The 20,650-nt window shown below is 41.0% G+C and overlaps 1 protein-coding gene across 6 annotated transcripts in view; it reads right to left on the reverse strand.

Annotated features, from left to right (window-relative positions):
- Positions 1–20,650, reverse strand: part of tenm2b (teneurin transmembrane protein 2b) — a 325,773-nt gene that overhangs the window by 226,290 nt on the left and 78,833 nt on the right. For 3 of the 6 annotated variants that reach the window (XM_072662449.1, XM_072662448.1, XM_072662452.1), the window contains exons 3-4: positions 7,022–7,081; positions 2,479–2,754 (exon numbers count right to left, since the gene is read on the reverse strand). The exons of 1 other annotated variant lie outside the window; for it this stretch is intronic. In XM_072662449.1, the coding sequence (XP_072518550.1) occupies positions 2,479–2,754; positions 7,022–7,081 (336 nt within the window). The remainder of the gene's footprint in view (positions 1–2,478; positions 2,755–7,021; positions 7,082–20,650) is intronic. 2 more of the 6 variants (XM_072662451.1, XM_072662450.1) reach the window with 1 other exon arrangement.

Below are 20,650 nucleotides of genomic sequence, written 5' to 3' on the forward strand. Positions count from 1 at the left end.
TTTTTTAGCCTAAAAACAGGCCAAACTCAAAACCCCATCATTTACATATAACAGCATTCTTGCCCTCAGTAAAACTGCTGCTCATCACTGCATGCTCACATAACTGTAAACTCTCAGTTAATATGCAGCCTCAGATTGCTACACGATCCAGGACACAAGACCTTTGTCTGATGACTTCAGCTAAAGAAAAGCTAATCTTAGCCTGGAAGCATTCCAGATGAGACCATTTAGCAAGTTAAAGTCCAAGGTGCGCTGTAGTCTTAGATGTGCACCACCTAGCGACGTGCAGTTTAAAGGGAATGCTGTGGTTTCAGGTGGTTGACGATGCTGACGGACTGTTTAATTTTAACATTATAAGTAACTCCTGCTATGGCTTGGTGAAGACACAGTGATCTCTCGCTTAGAAATTGCCCAAGTACCGTTGTTTAAATGTAATCAACAGTCTTAATTCCCAACTTTTTTGTTTTTTGTTAAGTCTAAGAATATCACAGATGTTATAAATGATACTATGAAGGGTGTAAATGCCTAGTTTTTATTGTTTAATTATACAAGAGAAGCTCAGGTGTGGTTATGAGCTGTTGTGAATAATTAGCAATGCAGATGAGAATATATATTTTATTTACAACTATCAAAACTAATGTATTTGGGTTAATATAGGCAGATTTTCTATTACAATTCTACAAAATGGTTTAATTAAAGCATTCTTTATGTACTTGCTGCACATTTTAACCTAATGTGGAATGGGAAGAAAAGTGAGCTAATGTACAGTTGATAAAAACAACAGACACCACAGTTAGGTTGGGTAGTTTAGCAGGCTTTTGTAAGATTTAGTAAGAGTAAAGCCACAGAACGCCTTGGAACTGCTGGTCTTAAACCAGCAGGTCTAGAACTGCAGCTGGTTTTCCAGCTCTGCAGACGGATGATGTTGAGTCAACAGTGCCACTTAAGCCTTCAAGTGAATCAGACTGTATCAGAAGTTGTTCTTTACTCTTTCTCTCAGTGGATGATGGGGGGAAACTCCATTTTGAATATTCAGCAAAAAACAGTGGACACATCAACCTCCAGGCCGATCCCACAAGTCAACCTAAAAAGAAGAACGTGCCTGAAGCCACCCTCCCTAATCTAACGTCCAATAAATTGTATCTCTACCTTGTTCACATGTCTATGTCAAGTCTGCGCAACCCTCCACCACCCCGTCACCTCCCCTTTAACCCTGTCATCTATCATTCCTGGCTCCACACATCAGAGGGGGGACTTGGCTTCCTACCGCAAAGCAAAAGCCACCCAAATTTCCTTTCTCCCCCCATCTCTCCCAGTCTTCTCCCAGTTCATCAGAAGCTGAAGGCATGATCTGATCAAGCAAAGTTTAAATGAGCAGTTTGCTCAGCTGATTTTTCAGTGCAGGGAGACATTCGATACAGGCAACATTAAGAAAAGAATGTTACCAACCAATGTTAACTTTCCTTCCCTCAAATGGAGAAGTAGGCTAGACCTAAACACAGACACACAGTGCATTAAGACACAACAGACTCACAAACGTGATGGCAGTAACATCTCTCCACCAGCAGACAGGTGAAACACTGATATTGATTAGCTGAGAGAAAATTAGCAACACTCTGAAGAATAGAGGTGCCAAATGGAGCCAAACCGGGTTATATGGAATGAGGCCAAAGAACAAGGGTGTTCAATCTTATTCACAAAGGGCTGCAGCATTCAAGCAATGATTGATTGGTAATAATGGGCCCAAAGTGTGCCAAGAAAACATTCCCTAGGCATTTATACCGCCTCCCCCAGTCTGTACTGTTGACACAAGGCTGGTTGTGCTCATGCATTCGTGCTGATGGCCCCAAATGTTTGAGCCTCAGCAGAAATCAAGATTCATCAGACCAGACACTTTTTTTAATTACATTTGCTTATAAAACTGATGTCATGTGTCATGTCATTTCTGAGACACTCCTAGAGCTCATGTCAAGAATCATTTGGGTTCTAGGATTGAATATCATTTATGCTTAACCCTTGTGTAGCCTTAATATTCTGTACACTTCTGTTCTAAGGGTTGAAAATGTCCCTGGTGGTCTACAGATTACATTACAGTATCTGCTGTTGTAGTGACAGGTCATTTTTGACCCATAAATTGGGTAAAAACACCAGGGTAAAAAAACTCAGCTTTCTAAAAGCAGGTTCCTCTTGAAGCTGTCACTCACTATGTTTGAGGGCTTCAAATTCTTACGTATTGCCAGAATTTCTCTCTATTATTGACACAAAACAAAACCTAAGACCAAAACCAATAAAACCTCGAAATCTGGACTCCAGCCAATCTCACTCAAACCCATAGAACACATCAAGTTGATCTCCGTCTGTCATTTCACCCATCTCTGGCCTCGCACCGTCTTTCTCGCATCTTCTCCTCTTCACACTCACACACTTTTATATTATATAACTTTTATACTCAATTGTTGAGGCGTTCAGCTTTCCTACCTGACTCGTCATCGGTCTTGTGTTCATTCTCGGAGTCTGTGAGGGTCAGTGCTGAGTGATCAGGGCTGGACAGGCCTGAGCTGCGGCAGGTCTTCAGGCCCTGGCCGCTCCACAGCTGGACGGCGCGCTCCGGGGTCATCAGGCCTTCGGGGTCTGAGTCAGCGTCCGAGGCGGTGCTCAGAGAGTAGCCCCGCTGCACCAGGCTCAGGTCCGAGCAGTACACACTCTGCTGCTGAGGAGGCTCACACACACCCAGCTCCGCCAACGTGAAGCTCCCTGAAACAGCAGATCAGCTACTCAACGTACTGGAGAAAAGGATGGGTGCATTGGTACAGTATGTTGATTTGTGTGTGTGGGCTCAAAAACTGTGGAGGAATCTCTTAAGGTGCTTTGAGGAACCTTTAAGAAAAAGTTTTTAGAAGAAAAAGATTCCTTGAAGGTTCCCCAAAGCACCTTAAGGAGGTTCCTCCACAGTTTCAAATTCAAGAGGTTTCTTAAGGAGTGTATTAGAGAAACCGAGTCAGAATTGTTTACAGTGGGCTTCGAGTGACACTGCACTACACTATAGATTTCGTCGCCCAAAACTACAGAGCCCCTAAAGCAATACGTGATATGATGGTTGGTTGTAAAAAGGTGTGGCCACAAGATAACATATTGAGACCACAAGATAAAAAATTATTTTATGACCTCAATATATGATCTTGTGGCTTCAACATATTAATGCCTAGCCTCACTTTATCATATTGTGGCCTCTGTATGTTATTTTTTGGCCTCAATACATTATCTTGTGGCCTCAACATGTTATTTCATGGCCTAACAATATATTATCAGTTAGCCTACATATATTATCTTATGGCCTTAATCTATTCTTTGGCCTCAAATGTCTTGTACACTATCTTGTATGGTTAAATAAACTTTCAAGTGGCCACAAAATAATACATTGAGGCCATTAGAAATGCAATTTGTAAGCTGTTTGTGTGTGCATTTGCACATCTGTGTCAGCAATTGGTGATACTTAAAGTAGCTGAATGCATTCATTACAAAGGCTGTCCACAAACATTTGGACATATAGTGTACATTTAGTGCATTTAGGACATTTAGTGCCCAAAAACAAGGAGTAGCTCAATAAATAAAGTTGTTACCATGGTTATCAAAGACTGGAAACCAGTAGCTACTAGCATGTCTGACTAGCATTCTGAGCAGGTAACTTTCTCAGGTAATTCTTTGTTTTTCAGAGAGCATCAAACACCCCCCCCTCCTCAAAAACAAACAACAAAAAACAACAACAACAAGCAGACTCCCAACTGCCTGCAACTCTGCTTAACACCATCTTTCCCTCCCAGTTACTAGATTCTGACTGCAAGGCCAAAGCAGGCGAAGGCAAGCCATCTCAGCCTGTTGCCTGAAGTTGGGAAAGTATGCATGTTTGTGTTTCTGCTTTCCAACTTCAGCTCACCTCCAAATCCAACAACTCTGCACAAGCAAACAGTGTTTAATCAAGACAAACCTACAGTCACTAAAGCTTGGAAGTGGGCACAGAAAAGCGATTAGCTCTGGCATGCACGACCGTGCTAAACTGTCAAAGGAAGGGGGGGGGGGGGGTTGAGAACACAGCCAACCGTGCCCTCTGGGAGACTTGGCTATAGAAGCATGCAGCACAGCTGGGACTCAAACCAGATTCCATTCCACAGGGGTTTTCTTCTGTAAATATATGCACATCTGATGTAAAAAATGTGAGAATGGTAAAAAAAAATCAATAGTTCCAAAGGAATTATCAAGGAATTAATTATGAGAGAACTTGTGGCAATAAAGTACTCACCTCTAAAAGCAAAAAAAGGCTGATTAAAGAAACTAATGAGCTCCCAAGGCAACATTCTAGTAAAATACATCGACTTTATCAAGGGGTAATAAATGAATAGAAACAGTAGAATACATCATCATGAATCCACGTTGCCAGTTTTTCTCACAGGCAGGTTTTTATAATTTTAGAAACCTTACATATCATCAAATCAAATATTACACAAAAACCGTGCATCTCAAAATTGGTCTTTACACTTTAAAACAGGAAAAAAAAAACTCTTAACTTGCAATGCAAGTCAATACAAAGATTTTATTCTAACTAATTTTGGAGATTTCTATTAGTCAATTCATGCATTTTGACACACTGTAAAAACAGATCATCAAATACAAAAGTAAAAAAAAAAAGAGAGATAAAATGTTTTGCATAAATGTGACAATTTGTTGCTTTCCAGCAGTTTTCAGACAGTTAAGTCAATTAATTCTCTTTGCAAATGTATTATCAGATTTCATTTTTTAAACTCTGCAAAAATCCTAGAAAACTGTATATAATATATATAAATATAAAACCATTTAACATTATTAAATATAATGACTTGTAGACCGATTATAAGTAGCCAAGGGCTGAAGTTAAAATACTTAAGCACATTAAAGTAAATAAATAACAGCACGGTTTAATATACACCGATCAGCTTTAACATCCAAACCACTCACAGGTAAGGGAATACCAATAATTATCTGGTTACAATTGCACCTGTCAAAAGGCGGGCTATAAATCACAGGCAGCAAGTGAACAGGCAGTTCTTAAAGTTGATGTGTTGAAGGCAGGAAAAAGGAGCAAGAGTAAGACCTGAGCACCTTTTTACAAAATGACTGGGTCAGAGAATCTCCAAACAGCAGGTCTTGTGAGGTGCACCTGGTTTGCAGTGGTCATCACCTACCAAAAGTGGTCCAGGAAGAGACAACTGGTGGATTGGTGACAGGGTCATGGGTGCCCAAGGCTCATTGATGTGATCCATAGAAGCCCCACCTCACAACCTGCAGAGCTTAAAGGATCTGCTGCAGATGTATTGGTGTTTCAGATGCCAGAGAAAGCTTTCAGAGGTCTTGTGGAGCTCATGCTTCGACTGGTCAGAGCTGTTTTGATGGCAAGAAGCGGGACTACACAATATTGTGCAGGTGGTTTTAATGTTATGGCTGATCGATGTATACAGGCTCAACATACATATGAAAGTTGAAGGTAAAATGAGCACTTTTCCTTCAGTATCTCTGTCACTCACAGTGCACGAATTCACTAAATGAAAGCATAGAAATCTCATAAAAGGACAAGGTTGCTGCTGAAAGAACACATTTCTGTGCATTCTAACTGGGAATAAAAAATAGCATTTCAAAAGAGATGTAGTATTGACTTACTATTACATTTTGATGTGGATGTATTTAGGACATAAAACAACAGATACATACATACAGTTGCAATTAAAATGTAATCCTCATTGCAAACTAGATTTATTACCAACATTTACAAACACAAAGCTGTTTGCAATTAACCAATCAAACATTCTAAATAGTTCAACACAACTAACAGAACCCAAAATACCACTTTTAATGACAACAGCCGTTTTAGAAATACTCAACAACGACAAGTGTCTTACGTGCTTAGTACAGCACCCTTATGCTGTTATGACCTGCTGCAATCAGTGGCCTCCAGTTCACGAATACTCCTGGGTTTACTGCTGCAACTGTCTTCTTCAAATTCTACCAAAGATTGTCTATGGGGTTCAGGTCAGATGACTGTGACGACCACTCCGGAATGTTCCAGGACTTCTTCTTAAACCAAGCCAAGGTATGCTTGGGATCCACTGTTCTTGAAACATACCCAAAAAGTTCCACTTTAGTTTTCAAAGGTTTTGGGAGGAAGAATGAAGCATATACTGAAAGGTACACCTTGCCTACAGAGAAGGGCGAGGGCTCAGTGATGCTATGGGGCTGTTTTGCTTCCTCTGGCACTGGAAAAGCTGGAGCTGGAGCTTAGGCGTCATCGGGCCTTCCAACAGGACAATGATCCCAAGCGGACCTCAAAGTCTCTGGAACCCTATAGAAAATCTTTGGTGGGATTTAAAGAAGGTGCTTGCAGCTTGCAAACCTAAGAAGATTAGCGAACTGGAGGCCACTGCCCATGAAGAATGGGCTAAGATTCCTTAGGAATGCTGCCAGGAGCTGGTGTCTGGCAATGCATCATGTTTGCAGCAGGTCATAACAGCAAAAGGGTCCTCTATTATGTCATGAGGGGGTTGAATAATTCAGAGACTGCAGTATTCATTACGAGTAGCACTCTGTGTTGAATTTGGAGAAAGCACTTGTTCTATTAGTTGTGTTGAGCTATTTTAATTAAGCTATTTGTTCTTGTTTGATTGATTTATTGCAAACAGATGAAAGTTTGTAAATCTTGCTAATAAACCTAATTTGCAACGGTGGGGTTGAATAATTTCGATTGCAACTGTATATAAATACTTCAAACATATGACATTTTCAAATTCATCTGTATATTGCATTTTTATGCTTGTTTATTTATTTGTAAAATATTTATAAGGACACACAAAGAGGAACCATCAATCCCACAAGGACAGAATGGAAAGGAAGTCCGGAGGGGTTTTCTCACTGATAGACAGCAGGTTAGTGAGGGTCAGGGGAGCAACTGTATGTCCTGCTGAAGAGCAGATAGATACAGGTGCACTGTGGCACATACCTGCACACTGCATACCCGACATGAAGTACCTGAAGCCGATAGGGGCCAGCTCCACGTAGGCTGTGTGAACACAAGCGGAGTGGACTCTGTGAGTCAAAGGAATAATCAGAAATCACAATGCATTTAAATCCCTGCTTACCTTCCCACTCCTACGCAGACTCCTAGAAAAGAGCCAATAACCCGCGCCCCTCCTTACAACAGAAAAAGAACATGCTCATGGTGGAGCTCTCTGAAAAATAAAGGTGCTTCAAATGGATCTTTGAGCGATGCTTTAAAAGAGCCACTTTTGATTCTATAAAGATAGAGATGTGCAAGAGCCAAGAACCTTTTAAAGGTCTGAAGAACCATCACTTGATTTAAAGTTACATTATCTGGTAGAGTTTAGGCCTGAAATTGAGCGACCAAAATTTGATGTCAGGACAACATCTAATGTCAGACGTAGATTCCAACGTCTTCCACGCGTCACATGTCAACATTATATTGATGTCAAATTCAGTACCACTGTTTAATTGTGAGGTATGGTGATCAAAGCCAACGTCCGCATAAAAACCCAGGTGGCACCAGACGTCAGTTGATGTCAGAGAGACGTTGGAAGAAATTTCGCTGAAAATGAAAAACTTGTGGAGAAGTTGAATTTTGGTTGAAAATCAACATGATATATGGTCAAAAACCAACATTGGGATGACATCAAGCTCCAGTGTTAGACTGTTGTTGGACACTTAACACCACACCTTAAAACCAACAACATATCAATGTCTAAGAACATTCAAATTTCACGTTGTGTGGACGTTAGCATTATCACGTTTAGCAAATGTTGGGTTTTGGTCACCATAGCTAACTAATAAATGTTGGTACTGTATTTTACATCAATATAATGTTGGCATGTGACGTGTGGAAGACTAGTTGGATTCTCGTCAAATTGATGTTGGCATTAGATGCTGTCCTGCCATTGAATTATGGGCACCCAACGTCAGGACCTACATTTAACCAGATAACGTCTACTGACGTTGGTGGCAGAGCCAGGTAGAACTGCACATAAAGCGATGGTTCTTCAGACCTTTAAAAGGTTCTTCACTCTCACACACCTCTATGACAAACATGGCTCATTTTACAGAACGCAAAGGTTCTTTTATGGCATCGCTCAAAGAACCATTTGAAGCACCTTTATTTCTAACAGTGTACTGGAACCCTCCTGACATTTCTGAGCAAAAGTGAGATTGTCCGTGACTCCGGAAGGAGGATCCGCACTGTCGGCCAGTTCACAAACTCTCTGTACTTTTCACAAAGCTAAAGTTCCAAGGACGAAAGTAAAAAAAAAAAAAAAAAAAAGCACTATGGAAACTAAACCCAGACTTGTTTTCATGTGAAGTATTCACGCAGAAAGAACCCAACTCCCTGATGTTAGCATGCCCACTCCAAAGGGAAACATCTTCAAGGTGTAAACTTGAGATAGAACATCTAACTGAACAGCCAGCCGGCAGCATTCTGACAAACTGGGGATATCTCCCTGGAGTGCTTATATAAAAAAAAAAAAAGAAAAAAGGGGAAAAAAAAGGAAAAAACTTCCTGCCGTCTAGCCAGTTTATACACCCCCCCCCCACCTCGCTCAGACACCCAAGGCATTACAGTGAATATCCCTTTTCACCAGGTGCTAAAACGAGAGAGTGAGAGAGAGCGGCAAGGTCATTTGTTGAGGGAGCCATCGCCATGGCAACATGGCCCTGTTCACATGCCAGCAGGTACGCGGGAAGTTTTTTCTTTTTTTTAAGGAAAGGGAATTGTGTGTGTGTGTGTGTGTGTGTGTGTGCATGTGTGTATGTGTGTGTGTGTTGGGGCGGCGGAATGTCTTTATTTCAGTCATATCCTTGGTCACACCCTGACCTGGGCTCGGTAACACACACAGCCATACAGGACCACCATGCTATAAACATTTCCTGCAGTGAGAACACGTCTGGAGTTCACAAGTGAACACGGCTTACTATTAACACTGTTAATGGGCAAAACCAGATGTGAATAGAAGACAACATTCTAGAACAGTGTGAACACTGTAGAACACTAAGAACATTCTAGATTCATGTGAATGAAGGACATTGTTCTAAAGCAGTTTAAGAGAACATGAACGTTCTAGAATCATGTGAATGAAGGACCGTTTTAAAGCAGTTTAAAAGAATGTGAACGTTCTAGAATCAGGTGAATGAAGGACTGTTTTAAAGCAGTTTAAAAGAACGTGAACGTTCTAGATTCATGTGAATGAAGAAGACTGTTCTAAAGCAGTTTGAAAGAATGTGAACGTTCTAGAATCATGTGAATTATGGACAGTTTTAAAGCAGTTTAAAAGACGTGAACGTTCTAGAATCAGGTGAATTATGGACAGTTTTAAAGCAGTTTAAAAGATGTGAACGTTCTAGAATCAGGTGAATGAAGAAGCCGGCTTTAAAGCAGTTTGAAAGAACACAAACGTTCTAGAGTCATGTGAATGAAGGAGACCGTTCTAAAGCAGTTTGAAAGAACACAAACGTTCTAGAGTCATGTGAATGAAGGAGACCGTTCTAAAGCAGTTAAAAAGAATGTGAACGTTCTAGAATCAGGTGAATGAAGAAGCCGGCTTTAAAGCAGTTTGAAAGAACACAAACGTTCTAGAGTCATGTGGATGAAGAAGACTGTTCTAAAGCAGTTTGAAAGAACACAAACGTTCTAGAGTCATGTGAATGAAGAAGACTGTTCTAAAGCAGTTTAAAAGAATGTGAACGTTCTAGAATCATGTGAATGAAGGAGACCGTTCTAAAGCAGTTTGCAAGAATGTGAATAAACGTGAGTCCACTGATGTTAGCTTAATGCTAACATACTATGTGAATCCTGTAAGGGGGCTAGTAGAAATTAGCACTTTTGAAGATGACTTAGGCCGAACTCTAATACACATGAAGCCTATTATAAGTGTTCAGAGTGAACTGATTTGAAAGAGAATAGCTATTAGGTTGAAGAATATATTTCTTCTGAGCATTCCTTCCACTTTTAGATTCTTTAGAGAACCGAAAGCCATTCTTCTATGCCATTGCTCCAAATAACCCATTTGTTGAATGCTTTTTAGAAAGTCCTGAAGTGGTACGGCGACCGTGCCAACTAAAAACACTCCAGTAGCCCGAATGAATCAAGGCTTTTAATGTGCCCTTCAATGATGGCGGAAGATTCTGGTTCCTGAAATAGGTCTCTACTGAATGGAGGAGAGCAGACTGGTAGCCTGAGCGCTATGATGACAGCTTCTGATTTCTGCCGTGCACTGGGGGGGACAGGGCTTTAATGAAAGCTCATAACTCTGATAAAACGGAATAAGTTTATCTCATTTTCTCTCTTCCCACTGCAAACCACAGCTCGCGTGCACCACGGCTGCACTCTCGCTCGTCTCTGTCTGGAGTCTGTTCTCACAGAGGAAGTCGCAGGAGCTCCCTGGAAGATCTGCACTTATTTCCTGCTAAACGCACAAGACATTTTCTTTAGAAGGGCTATATTACTTCATAAATGTCAAATCGCCAGATTTCAATAAACCCCTGACCTTTTAAAATCCCGCTCTAGACCAGGCTCTCCTCGAGCATTATTGTCTCTCTTGCACTTCTTATTTTATTTTATTTCACTTTTATTTTTTTTGGGTCCAGCCAAGCAGCAGCAGCGCAAGCCATGCGCGGTGATCAATACAATCACGCTGCAGAAGGAGGATGCAGTCAGCATGCCGTGAATCATGTCAGTGCGCTTGACTGAGCTGCTGGAGAAAATAGCTGCTACTGTTCTTCCTCCATTTTCAGCTCCACTATGGGCCATTTAGGTCATTTTGCTGGGTTTAGGCTGGCGCTTGGGCTGATTGTCAAACAGATGTTTCCTTGTCTTCCTCTCTCTCTCTCTCTCTCTCTCTCTCTTTCTCAGTCACTCTCTTTATTTATGACCTCTTTAGTAGGTTGTACTTCTTAAATGTGTTTCCTGAACCTCTGAAGAACTTGTGTTAGGACTGAGATAGCCCTCTCATGTTCTGCTTTCTTCTCAGTACCAACTGTTACAGCTAGCATAGCTGTACTGTGAAAACAGTCCATTCGCTTAGTGGAACACCACACCATCAAGAACATGACAACCGAAGGTGTGGAGCATTGCGGACAGAACTGGTGAAGAGACTTGGCACAAGCGCAAAGCTTCAGCTAGTGGACAAACAGTAGCAATCTAAAGGTTTCTCGAGTATAAGGTGGCCAGATCTCTGAGAAATACCACTTCATACACCATATAAGAGCACTATGTGTTAAAGCTTTCAGGTTATATGAGTCATTTCTTCTGAAGGAAAAAAAAAAAACACACTTCCTTTCACCGGTCCGAGGATAATCATTCTGACGGCAGGGGTTTATTTTTTTCAAGTTATAAGGCACTACCTCTTTTCATCGAAAAGGCCAATTTTCATCGCGAGGCTAATTTTCAAGGCTTATGAACCCCTTGGAAACCTGCATTAGAGTCCATTAGGGTCTGGAGGGGGGTGAGAAATCAAGGTTCACTCGGCTGCATTACCGTTTGTCTCCAGCACAATAATGAGACAGCTTCTTAAAGAACAAGAGAGCTCAGGTGTGGGGGCTCTGGCCAAGACTCTAATAAGGCTGCCACAAGTGCAGCAGAGAAAAGCGCGGGACTACAAAGCCAGAATGCCAAAGCTCCTCGCTTCTCAGGTGAGGAGTGAAAGGACCTTTCAGAATTCTGCCTTTCTTCACAGCAGAATGACAAAGTGTGAGGGCCTCCTCGGTGCAGTAAAACTACAAAAAGGTGGAACAAAATTGAGGAATTTAAAATACTGCAGGGGAAGGCACCCAAATCATTTATTATATTGTGAAATTAGCAATATAAAAGAGATGGGGGTAATATAACTAAACCAAACTGAAGAAACGTTATTAAAATGTCCTGTTTGTCAAATGTAAGTAATAGAAAAGCAGTTTCCCTGTCAGGAAAACAGTTAGGACACCCCTGCATTTATTACTACTTAAAATGCCCAAGTTATAATCAACTGCAATCACTGAGAGGATTTTGGAGGAGCCTGTCTTATTAAACCTCAGACATCTAGGCTGTGTCTAAAACACAATAAATGCTGCCTACTCAAGGAAGGTTCAGAGTCATGTCCGAATTGAATGTATGCTAAGGTACCTTCATCTTGCCAATTTGTGAAGGCAGCATAGATGTATTCTTCACTGCCTTATGTACCCCGTGACCCTCTGGGTTAACATCGGCTCATCTCTGGAGAAAAAGCAACATGGTGGAAGCATGCAGCAGTCTGTACAAATGTAAGTTATTTTCAATTATTTCCCTTAATATTTTATTGCTGAGGAGAAATTGTCAAATGTATAGGACTTTTGGATGTTCTTCAGTTTAAAACTGTGGAGGAGTCTCTTAAAGTGCTTTGAGGAACCTTCAACAAAAGATTTTTAGAAAACAAAAAGGAGAGAAGAGAACCTTAAGATGTTCCTCCACAGTTTCAAACTAAAAACCTCCAAATGTATTAAATAGTTTAATAGCCAGAATGTGGCTTTTTATGTCTAATGGTTTGAATGAGTTACACCACCAGCTGACAATAGTCATTATCCTGGAAACGCATTGGGGTACTACTGCCCTCGAAACGTGTCTCAAACATGATTCAGGTTACATGTGCCTTTATCACAATGCTGCCTTCTGGTAAAGTACTGACTTTTGAGACAGCATAGGCAGCAAGGAATCGAGGTAGCTGCCTTCTGTTTCAGACAGAGCCTTAGTCTGGATTGAAGCAAATGGCGTCACTAATGGCGAGATCCAAAGAGTGGAATTTAAAATAATAAAATAACAGCTTAGAAATCAGCTGTTCCACTGTCCAGAAAATAATTTACAAGAGGAACAACATTTTAAACAACTACCAACATGGCCAGGTCAGACCAAGAGAAGACTGCAAGTTGCATGAAGAAGTCAGCCATCCCGAAATGTCATCACAGGATGTACAAGCACCTCTTGCAACAGTTGATGTCAAAGTATAGCATCTACCATCAGAAAGAGATCTGTGCAAGAGGTGTGCAAGGAGGAAACCCTTGCTGTCAAGAAAAGAAATTAAATAAAACATGAGGGCAAGACCAACGTTTGCTGGAGAACACCTAGACAAAGACCAGGACTTCTGGAACTATGTGCTTTGGACAGATCAATCCAGGGTTGAATTATTTGGCAACACAGTAACTATAGACATGTTTGACACCATCCAAAAACAGCATATGAGCACAAGAAACCATACCGACTGTGAAGCGTGGAGGTGGAAATGTCATGGTTTGGGGCTGCTTTGCTGCAGCCAGGCCTGGCAAGAGCTCCACCATAGAGTCCACTATGAATTTTTTATTTTATTAGAGGGTGGTTGAGGAAATTGTGAGATCCTCTGTGCAAAAACTGAAGCTTGAACCTTGAACAGCTGAAAGATCTCTGCATGGAGGAGTGGGAAAAACGTAGCAGAGACTGGTAGATGTTTACAGGAGTAAAGTCTAATTGATGTTTTATGCAGTCCAAGGAGGAAATACCAGCTTTTAGGGCAAAGTGTCCTAACTCTTTTCCCTCACAAGAAAATTGCATTTCTATTAATTACATTTTAATTATTATTTTATTTATCATTATTATATTTGTTTTGTTACATTACCTCTATCTCTCAACATTGTTCAAATAAAGTTCACATGATATATATATAAAATCCCTTGTTCAAGAACGGCTGCTGATGATTGTGCTACTAAGACAAAAGTGTACTTGATGTGCTCTAAATCAGTAACAGCATTAAGGCAACCAAACACACACATTTCAATCCAGCGCAAGACAATGCACACATATAGCAGAGAGGAAGAGCGGCGGTGAGAGCGGCAATAGATATTTCACACTTGCGCTCACATTCAAACTCACTTCAAGTGCATGGTTTGTATGTTCATAGACACTCTACCAGTGTCATATATATTTAGTGGAATGAATCTGTATAAAACTGTAGCCTCAAACAGCATTAGCTAAAATGGCATCCGTAAAGAAAATGAATGGACAAACTAATGCTTACATTCCTGGAATCTACAATTATTAGATGCAAACAAGTTTACTTCACAAACCAATTTTGTATTTATCTTGTTCTGAGTGGAGAAAGAGGTTGAGTGGCACTGGAAGAGCTGGACATCGGAGGCTGTGTGTGGGCCCTCATTAAAAGCAATGGGCTCCAGTAGGCTACTGAAGTGCTCAGTGTGTATTTAGCCTTCAGAAGCTACACTGTTAAAGTGGTTTCATCACATAGTTACATGCTTAATTACATTAGGACATGCACTCTGAACGGATCTGAACACTCCATAGATAAAAGTATTGGAACACCTGCTCTTTCATTGTTTATTCCAAGACCAAAGGTATTAAAAAAGATTAAAAAGATTTAGTTGGAGTAACTTTCTCTTATGTGAGTATTTGATTACATTCAGCGTTAGGATGTTGGATGATCACCACTCTACCTTATCCCCATCTCACCTGAAAAGTTTTGGACGTAGCACTGTCATTCCAAGGAACACAGTTCCACTGCTCCACAGCTCAGTGCTGGGGGTTTATACCCCTCTAGCTCATGCCTGGCATTAGGCATGATGCCAACAGGTTCATGTTATTGGCGGTACTTCTCTACAGGAACTAGACTAGGAAGCTGTGTGAGTGTATTTGTGTATTTGCATATCTGTATCAGTACTGGGTGCAACCTAAAGTAGCTGAATGCATTAATTAGAAGGGGTGTCCACAAACATTTGGACACATAGTATAGGTTTGTAATGTTTTAGGTTTTTTTTGGTTAAAATATGGCTAAAATGCTCATACTTTACATATATAGATTTACATTGTGCTTTTGTTACTGTCAGCAATGAGGATGACATCTTAACCCCTTAAGCAACATATGGACCGCCAGTAGGCCCCACTAGTTTGTAAGCCCCTGTAATGTGTAACACGCCTTTCTGAAGTAATACATGATCGGGTTATGGGATGATGTATTACTTCAGAATATGCACCTTTTGGGCATCTTTTTTATTTGCGAATAGCTAAGTGAGTAAAAGATGACCTGATTTCCAAAATGCGTAAAATTAAAGATGACACATTTCTTTAATATTTTAATCAGTTTTAAAATAGCCAAAAAGGAAAATGCCCTAAGGCAAAATTGTGGGCACCTTGCATGGTCAGTATGTACTCTTACTCAGCCTCTTTGGCAAATATTAAAGTTTGTAAATGTACCAGCTAAGAATCTTTGGGGGAATTTTTCCTTAAAAAAGGCATTTAGTTTAGTGAAATTCTTGTGCCGTCTTGCATGCTCTGTTCTAATTAGGTCTATCCAGATTTTCAATTATGCTTCGGTCGGTGGAACTGTGAGGGCCATGGCTAAACAAAACTATGCTGGCATACTGAGATAGACCATTTTACATTTTGAGTTAGAAAGCCTTTCTCTTTCACATATGGTGTGATGTTTGCTTCCAGAAGCACAAGCATAATCAATCCACCCCAATCATTTCTTTACTTTTGCTCATTGCGGCCAAAAAGTTATTTTTTACCCCCATCAGTCCGCAGGACGTGTTTACAGAACACACCAGGCTTGTTTAGATGTTTCTCTGAAAATTGTTTAAAAAAAGAAAATGTTTAAAAAGGTTTTCTTATGATGACTTTGCCATGAATGTCAAATTTGTGCAGGTGCTGCTGCACAGTAGAATAGTGCACCACCACTCTGGTTAACAAGAGGAGATGCTGAAGATGCAGAAACAAGGACACACAGTGTTATATATATATATAACTAACTAACCTTTCATTTCAATGAACTCCAAAAAATAGTTACCATGCTGGAAACTGGTAGACGCCTCAAAATATTTCATGAAAAAATGAAAATGAAATAAAATGAAAAACCTCCACAAAGTCAAAATCTGACATATCTTTAAGCAAGATCTAGCAGAATATTGTCAAACTAAGCACTGAAGTCCCTTCAAATACGGCTTCGGGACACAGTTATCACTCTTACAAGTGTTTTGAGCTTCTTATAACCAAACGCTTAGGTAGGACCTTCAAGGTACTTAAGAGAACAAAACATGACCTCTAAAGCCAGGAGGCACGGGCTAGGGAAAGATTAAATCCACTCTAGCATGTTTAAGGGCGAGTGCGTTTCTAAATCTGCGTTTCACAAGATAACAATATCAATGCCACACACTAAAGGATGTGGGATAAACAGGCAGTGAGGGCTAGTGAGAGTAATAGAAAGAGAGAGAGAGAGACAGCAAAGAGTGTGAACAGAAGCAGAGGGAATTATAATATAGGTTATGCGTTAAATAACACACTTTTTATCCCCAGGAAAAAGAAGTGTTTTGTGTACGGAGTTCCACAAGAAGCAATGCTCAGTCCTCTCGAAATCTGAACATGCTGGGAGTCGCCATGGTAAGTGCAGCATTCCTCCAGAGAGGACATTTCATGGCTGCACAGTTTCAACAGATGTTAGGATATCTTCAACTGCAGTGGCTGTCAAACAGAACTAGCGCCTTGATCTTGTCAGAAGATCTCTTGAGAACTTCAAGCAATAGCTCAAAGAAATGTCTTAATGAATAGAAGCTAGCAGCCAACAGTTAGCTTTTTATTTGCATAAATTGATAAATATTAGTTGTCTTGACTGAACGTTTCCTCTAAAAGCACTGTCTTAGTGTCTCTGGGGCATCATTTCCCATTCATGTCCCCTCCAGTCAAGGTCTCCGTCAAAAAGCTCTGGGTCTGAGTGGGACCCCGCTCATGGACACTCTGTTTGGGCCAGCTAACTGACTTTGTGCCTTGGTCTGAGGGGTTTTCCCCTCTGCCTGCTGGGGAACCTGTGTGTGATGTGGTTGTGCTTGTGGTTTGTGTGTTCTGCTGATGTGTAGAGTCCTTGAGAAAGACACTTTAGTTAATTGAACAAATCCTTATTGCTACTATTAATGATTAAAATCATGACTAATATAAACTGAGGAGAGTGTGGCCAACTGCACTCTAGGGTATGTCCAGCCTTGAAGGGTATATGCCATAAATGGTGCTTGGCCCCAAACTCTCGGTCGAATTCACTTCTGCCCTTTAGAATGAGTGTCTCAGCTTGGTGAGTTAACATCTACAATGAAGATAAAGCCGTACACAGTAATACATTGTTCAGTTCTTTACTCTCAGAGCTGTATTACTCTCATAATTAATACCAGCTTCATAGGCCCCAAAATAGAACCCTGTAGAACTCCACAAAATAGGCCATATATAAGCTTACACTGTGATACTGTGCATAAATCTCAGAGTAGCATCTATTCTACATAATTATCTATGCATACAAAACTATACATGAATCTGAAGGTACAGTACATTCATGCCCCCTAATTTTTCTAAAATAGGTAAAAAAAAAAAAATAAAATAAAAAAAAAAAAACAGGAAAAAGAGTAACTGGAATGACTGGAACTGGAAGGGTCCAAATTTAAACATACTAAAAATGTACTATTGAGGGGGACAAACCCGTTCATAGCATTTATACCTCCAAGCAAAACAGTTTAGAACTGATAGGTTTTCTGTATAGCAAAGATTTTTACCCAGTCCTTTGTCCTCAGTTGTGTTAGGGGGCAGTGTTGATATAAAAATACAACAGAAATAGTTTTCATTTGTTAATGAAAATAAGCAATGTAATAAAAATAATAATACAATAAGAAATATCACAGTTAAATGTACGTAAAGTAATGTTTAGCTGAAGAAAGTCTTCTGTGAAGGTCTATGAAAATGTCTCTTCAGCCCGAGCTCAGCTTTTCATTTAAAATGTTCTTTATGGTAACAAAACAAGTACGCATAACGTTTCTCTGCTGTAGCGTGACAAGTTTGTTTAATGTCAGCAACACTGTAACGTAACAAGTTACTTTTTAACGCTGTGTCCCCGACATTGCCCTCAGCATTAATGAGTTATCTTTGAACACCATGTAAACAGCACACTTAATGTGTACTGAATGTCAACATTTACTCTATCGCCTGCAACTAGGACAATGCATTGCTTCAGAGCATTAATGACGACACATAACAACTCCTGCTAATAGAAATGAACATCATTAATAAAATGACTATGCGCTATTCATTTACTCTGCTTTGTTTTTATATTGTTTTAATTTGATCCTTATATATGATATGATATCGCCGAACTAACTAAAAAAATGGACTATGACATATTTCCAATAAACACTGCAGCAATTCACTTTAATCCCTGGCTGCCTTTGAGACTATGCTGGTTGTATCCTCTCTAAGTGAGAATACACTCTATTATGAAAAAGCCTTGAAAATTCTGTATGAAATATTTAAAGCATCTAAAGCATGCTGCACTTAATCAAAGAGAAAACCTTGAGAGTGGTCTCCAGAGAGGCAGTATGCCTTCCATAGCCGCTGTGCTGAAAAGAACAGAGGAGAGGAGAGGAGTAGAATAGAGAAAAGACAAAAAAGAAAAGATGAAAGAACATTCAAGCCAAGGTAGAAAAGATGAGAAGTGGGATAAAAAGAAAAGTACTAGGAAGAAAACATAAGGTGAAAGAAGGGGAAAGCAAAATGATGCATGGAGAGACATGGGAAAATAACAAAAGAGAAAAATAAAGAAGAGAAGAGAAGAGAAAAGGAGAAGAGAAGAGAAAAAAGAGAAGTAAAGAGAGAAGGAGAGAAGAGAAGAGAAAAAAGAGAAGTGAAGAGAAAAGAAGACAAAAAAGATAAGAGAAGAGACAAAAGAGAAGAGAAGAGAAGAGAAAAAAGAGAAGAGAAGAGAGAAAACGGGAGAAGAGGGGAGAAAACAGGAGAAGAGAAGAGAAAAAAGAGAAGAGAAGAGAAAAGAAGATGAGAAGAGAAAAGAAAAAAGAGAAGAAAAAGGGAGAAAACGGGAGAAGAGAAGAGAAGAGTAAAAAGAGAAGAGAAGAGAAGAGAAAAAAAAGAAGAGAAGGGAGAAAACGGGAGAAGAGAAGAGCAGAGAAGGGTGAAAACGGGAGAAGAGAAGAGAAGAGAAGAGAAGAGAAGGGAGAAAACGGGAGAAGAGAAGAGAAGGGTGAAAACGGGAGAAGAGAAGAGAAGAGAAGAGAAGAGAAGAGAAGGGAGAAAACGGGAGAAGAGAAGAGAAGGGTGAAAACGGGAGAAGAGAAGAGAAGAGAAGAGAAGAGAAGAGAAGAGAAGAGAAGAGAGAAAACGGGAGAAGAGAAGACAATAGAAGAGAAGGGAGAAAACGGGTGAAGAGATGAAAGGAGAGGGGAGAAAACAGGAGAAGAGTAGAGAAGAGGAGTGGGGAGGAGAAGAGGAGAGGAGATGGGAGAAGAGAAGAAAAGAGGAGTGTAGAGGAGAAGAGGAGAGGAGACTAAAGATGCTAAGAGGGGAGACGAGAAGAGATAATAAGAGAAGACGAGTAGAGAGGAGAAGAGGAGAGAAGAGAAAAGGAGTGGAGTGGAGAAGAGGAGAGGGATGGAGAGAAAAAAGAGATGAGAGGAGAAGAGGAGAGGAGAGGAGGAGAGGAGGAGAGGAGAGATGAGAGGAGAAGAGGAGAGGAGAGGAGGAGAGAAGAGGAGAGATGAGAAGAGAAGAGGAGAGGAGAGGAGAGGTAAGGAGAAGAGGAGAGCAGAGGATAGAAGAGATGAGAGGAGAAGAGGAGAGGAGAGGAGATGAGAGATGAGAGGACAGGAGGAGAGAAGAGGAGAGGAGAGGAGAGGAGAGGAGGAGAGAAGAGGAGAAGAGGAGAGGAGAGGAGAGGAGGAGAGAAGATGAGGAGAGAAGAGAAGAGGAGAGATGAGAGATGAGAGGAGAAGAGGAGAGGAGAGGAGAGGAGGAGAGAAGAGGAGAGGAGAGATGAGAGGAGAAGAGGAGAGGAGAGATGAGAGGAGAAGACGAGAGAAGAGGAGAAGAGGAGAGGAGAGATGAGAGGAGGAGAGAAGAGGAGAGGAGAGATGAGAGGAGAAGAGGAGAGTAGAGGAGAGGAGAGGAGGAGAGAAGAGGATAGGAGAGATGAGAGGAGAAGAGGAGAGGAGAAGAGGAGAGGAGAGATGAGAGGAGAAGAGGAGAGGAGAGGAGAGGAGAGGAGGAGAGATGAGAGGAGAAGAGGAGAGGAGAGGAGAGGAGAAGAGGAGAGATGAGAGGAGAGGAGAAGAGGAGAGGAGAGGAGAAGAGGAGAGATGAGAGGAGAAGAGGAGAGGAGAGGAGAGAGGAGAGGAGAGATGAGAGGAGAAGAGGAGAGGAGAGGAGAGGAGAGGAGAAGAGGAGAGGAGAGGAAAGGAGAGGAGAGGAGAGGAGAGGAGAGGAGGAGAGGAGAGGAGAGGAGAGGAGAGGAGAGGAGAGGAGAAGAGGAGAGGAGAGGAGAGGAGAGGAGAGGAGAAGAGGAGAGAAGAGGAGAGATGAGAGGAGAAGAGGAGAGGAGAGGAGAAGAGGAGAGATGAGAGGAGAAGAGGAGAGGAGAGGAGAGATGAGAGGAGAAGAGGAGAGGAGAGGAGAAGAGGAGAGATGAGAGGAGGAGAGAAAAGGAGAGGAGATGAAAGGACAGAAAAAGAGAAAAGAAGAGGAAGAAGAGAGAAGATGTGAAAGAGAAGAAAAGTATGGAAAGGAGAGATTAACGGAATTCAGGGCCTGTGTGTA

The sequence above is a fragment of the Salminus brasiliensis genome, chromosome 18 (assembly GCF_030463535.1).
Source record: "Salminus brasiliensis chromosome 18, fSalBra1.hap2, whole genome shotgun sequence".
Taxonomy (NCBI): domain Eukaryota; kingdom Metazoa; phylum Chordata; class Actinopteri; order Characiformes; family Bryconidae; genus Salminus; species Salminus brasiliensis.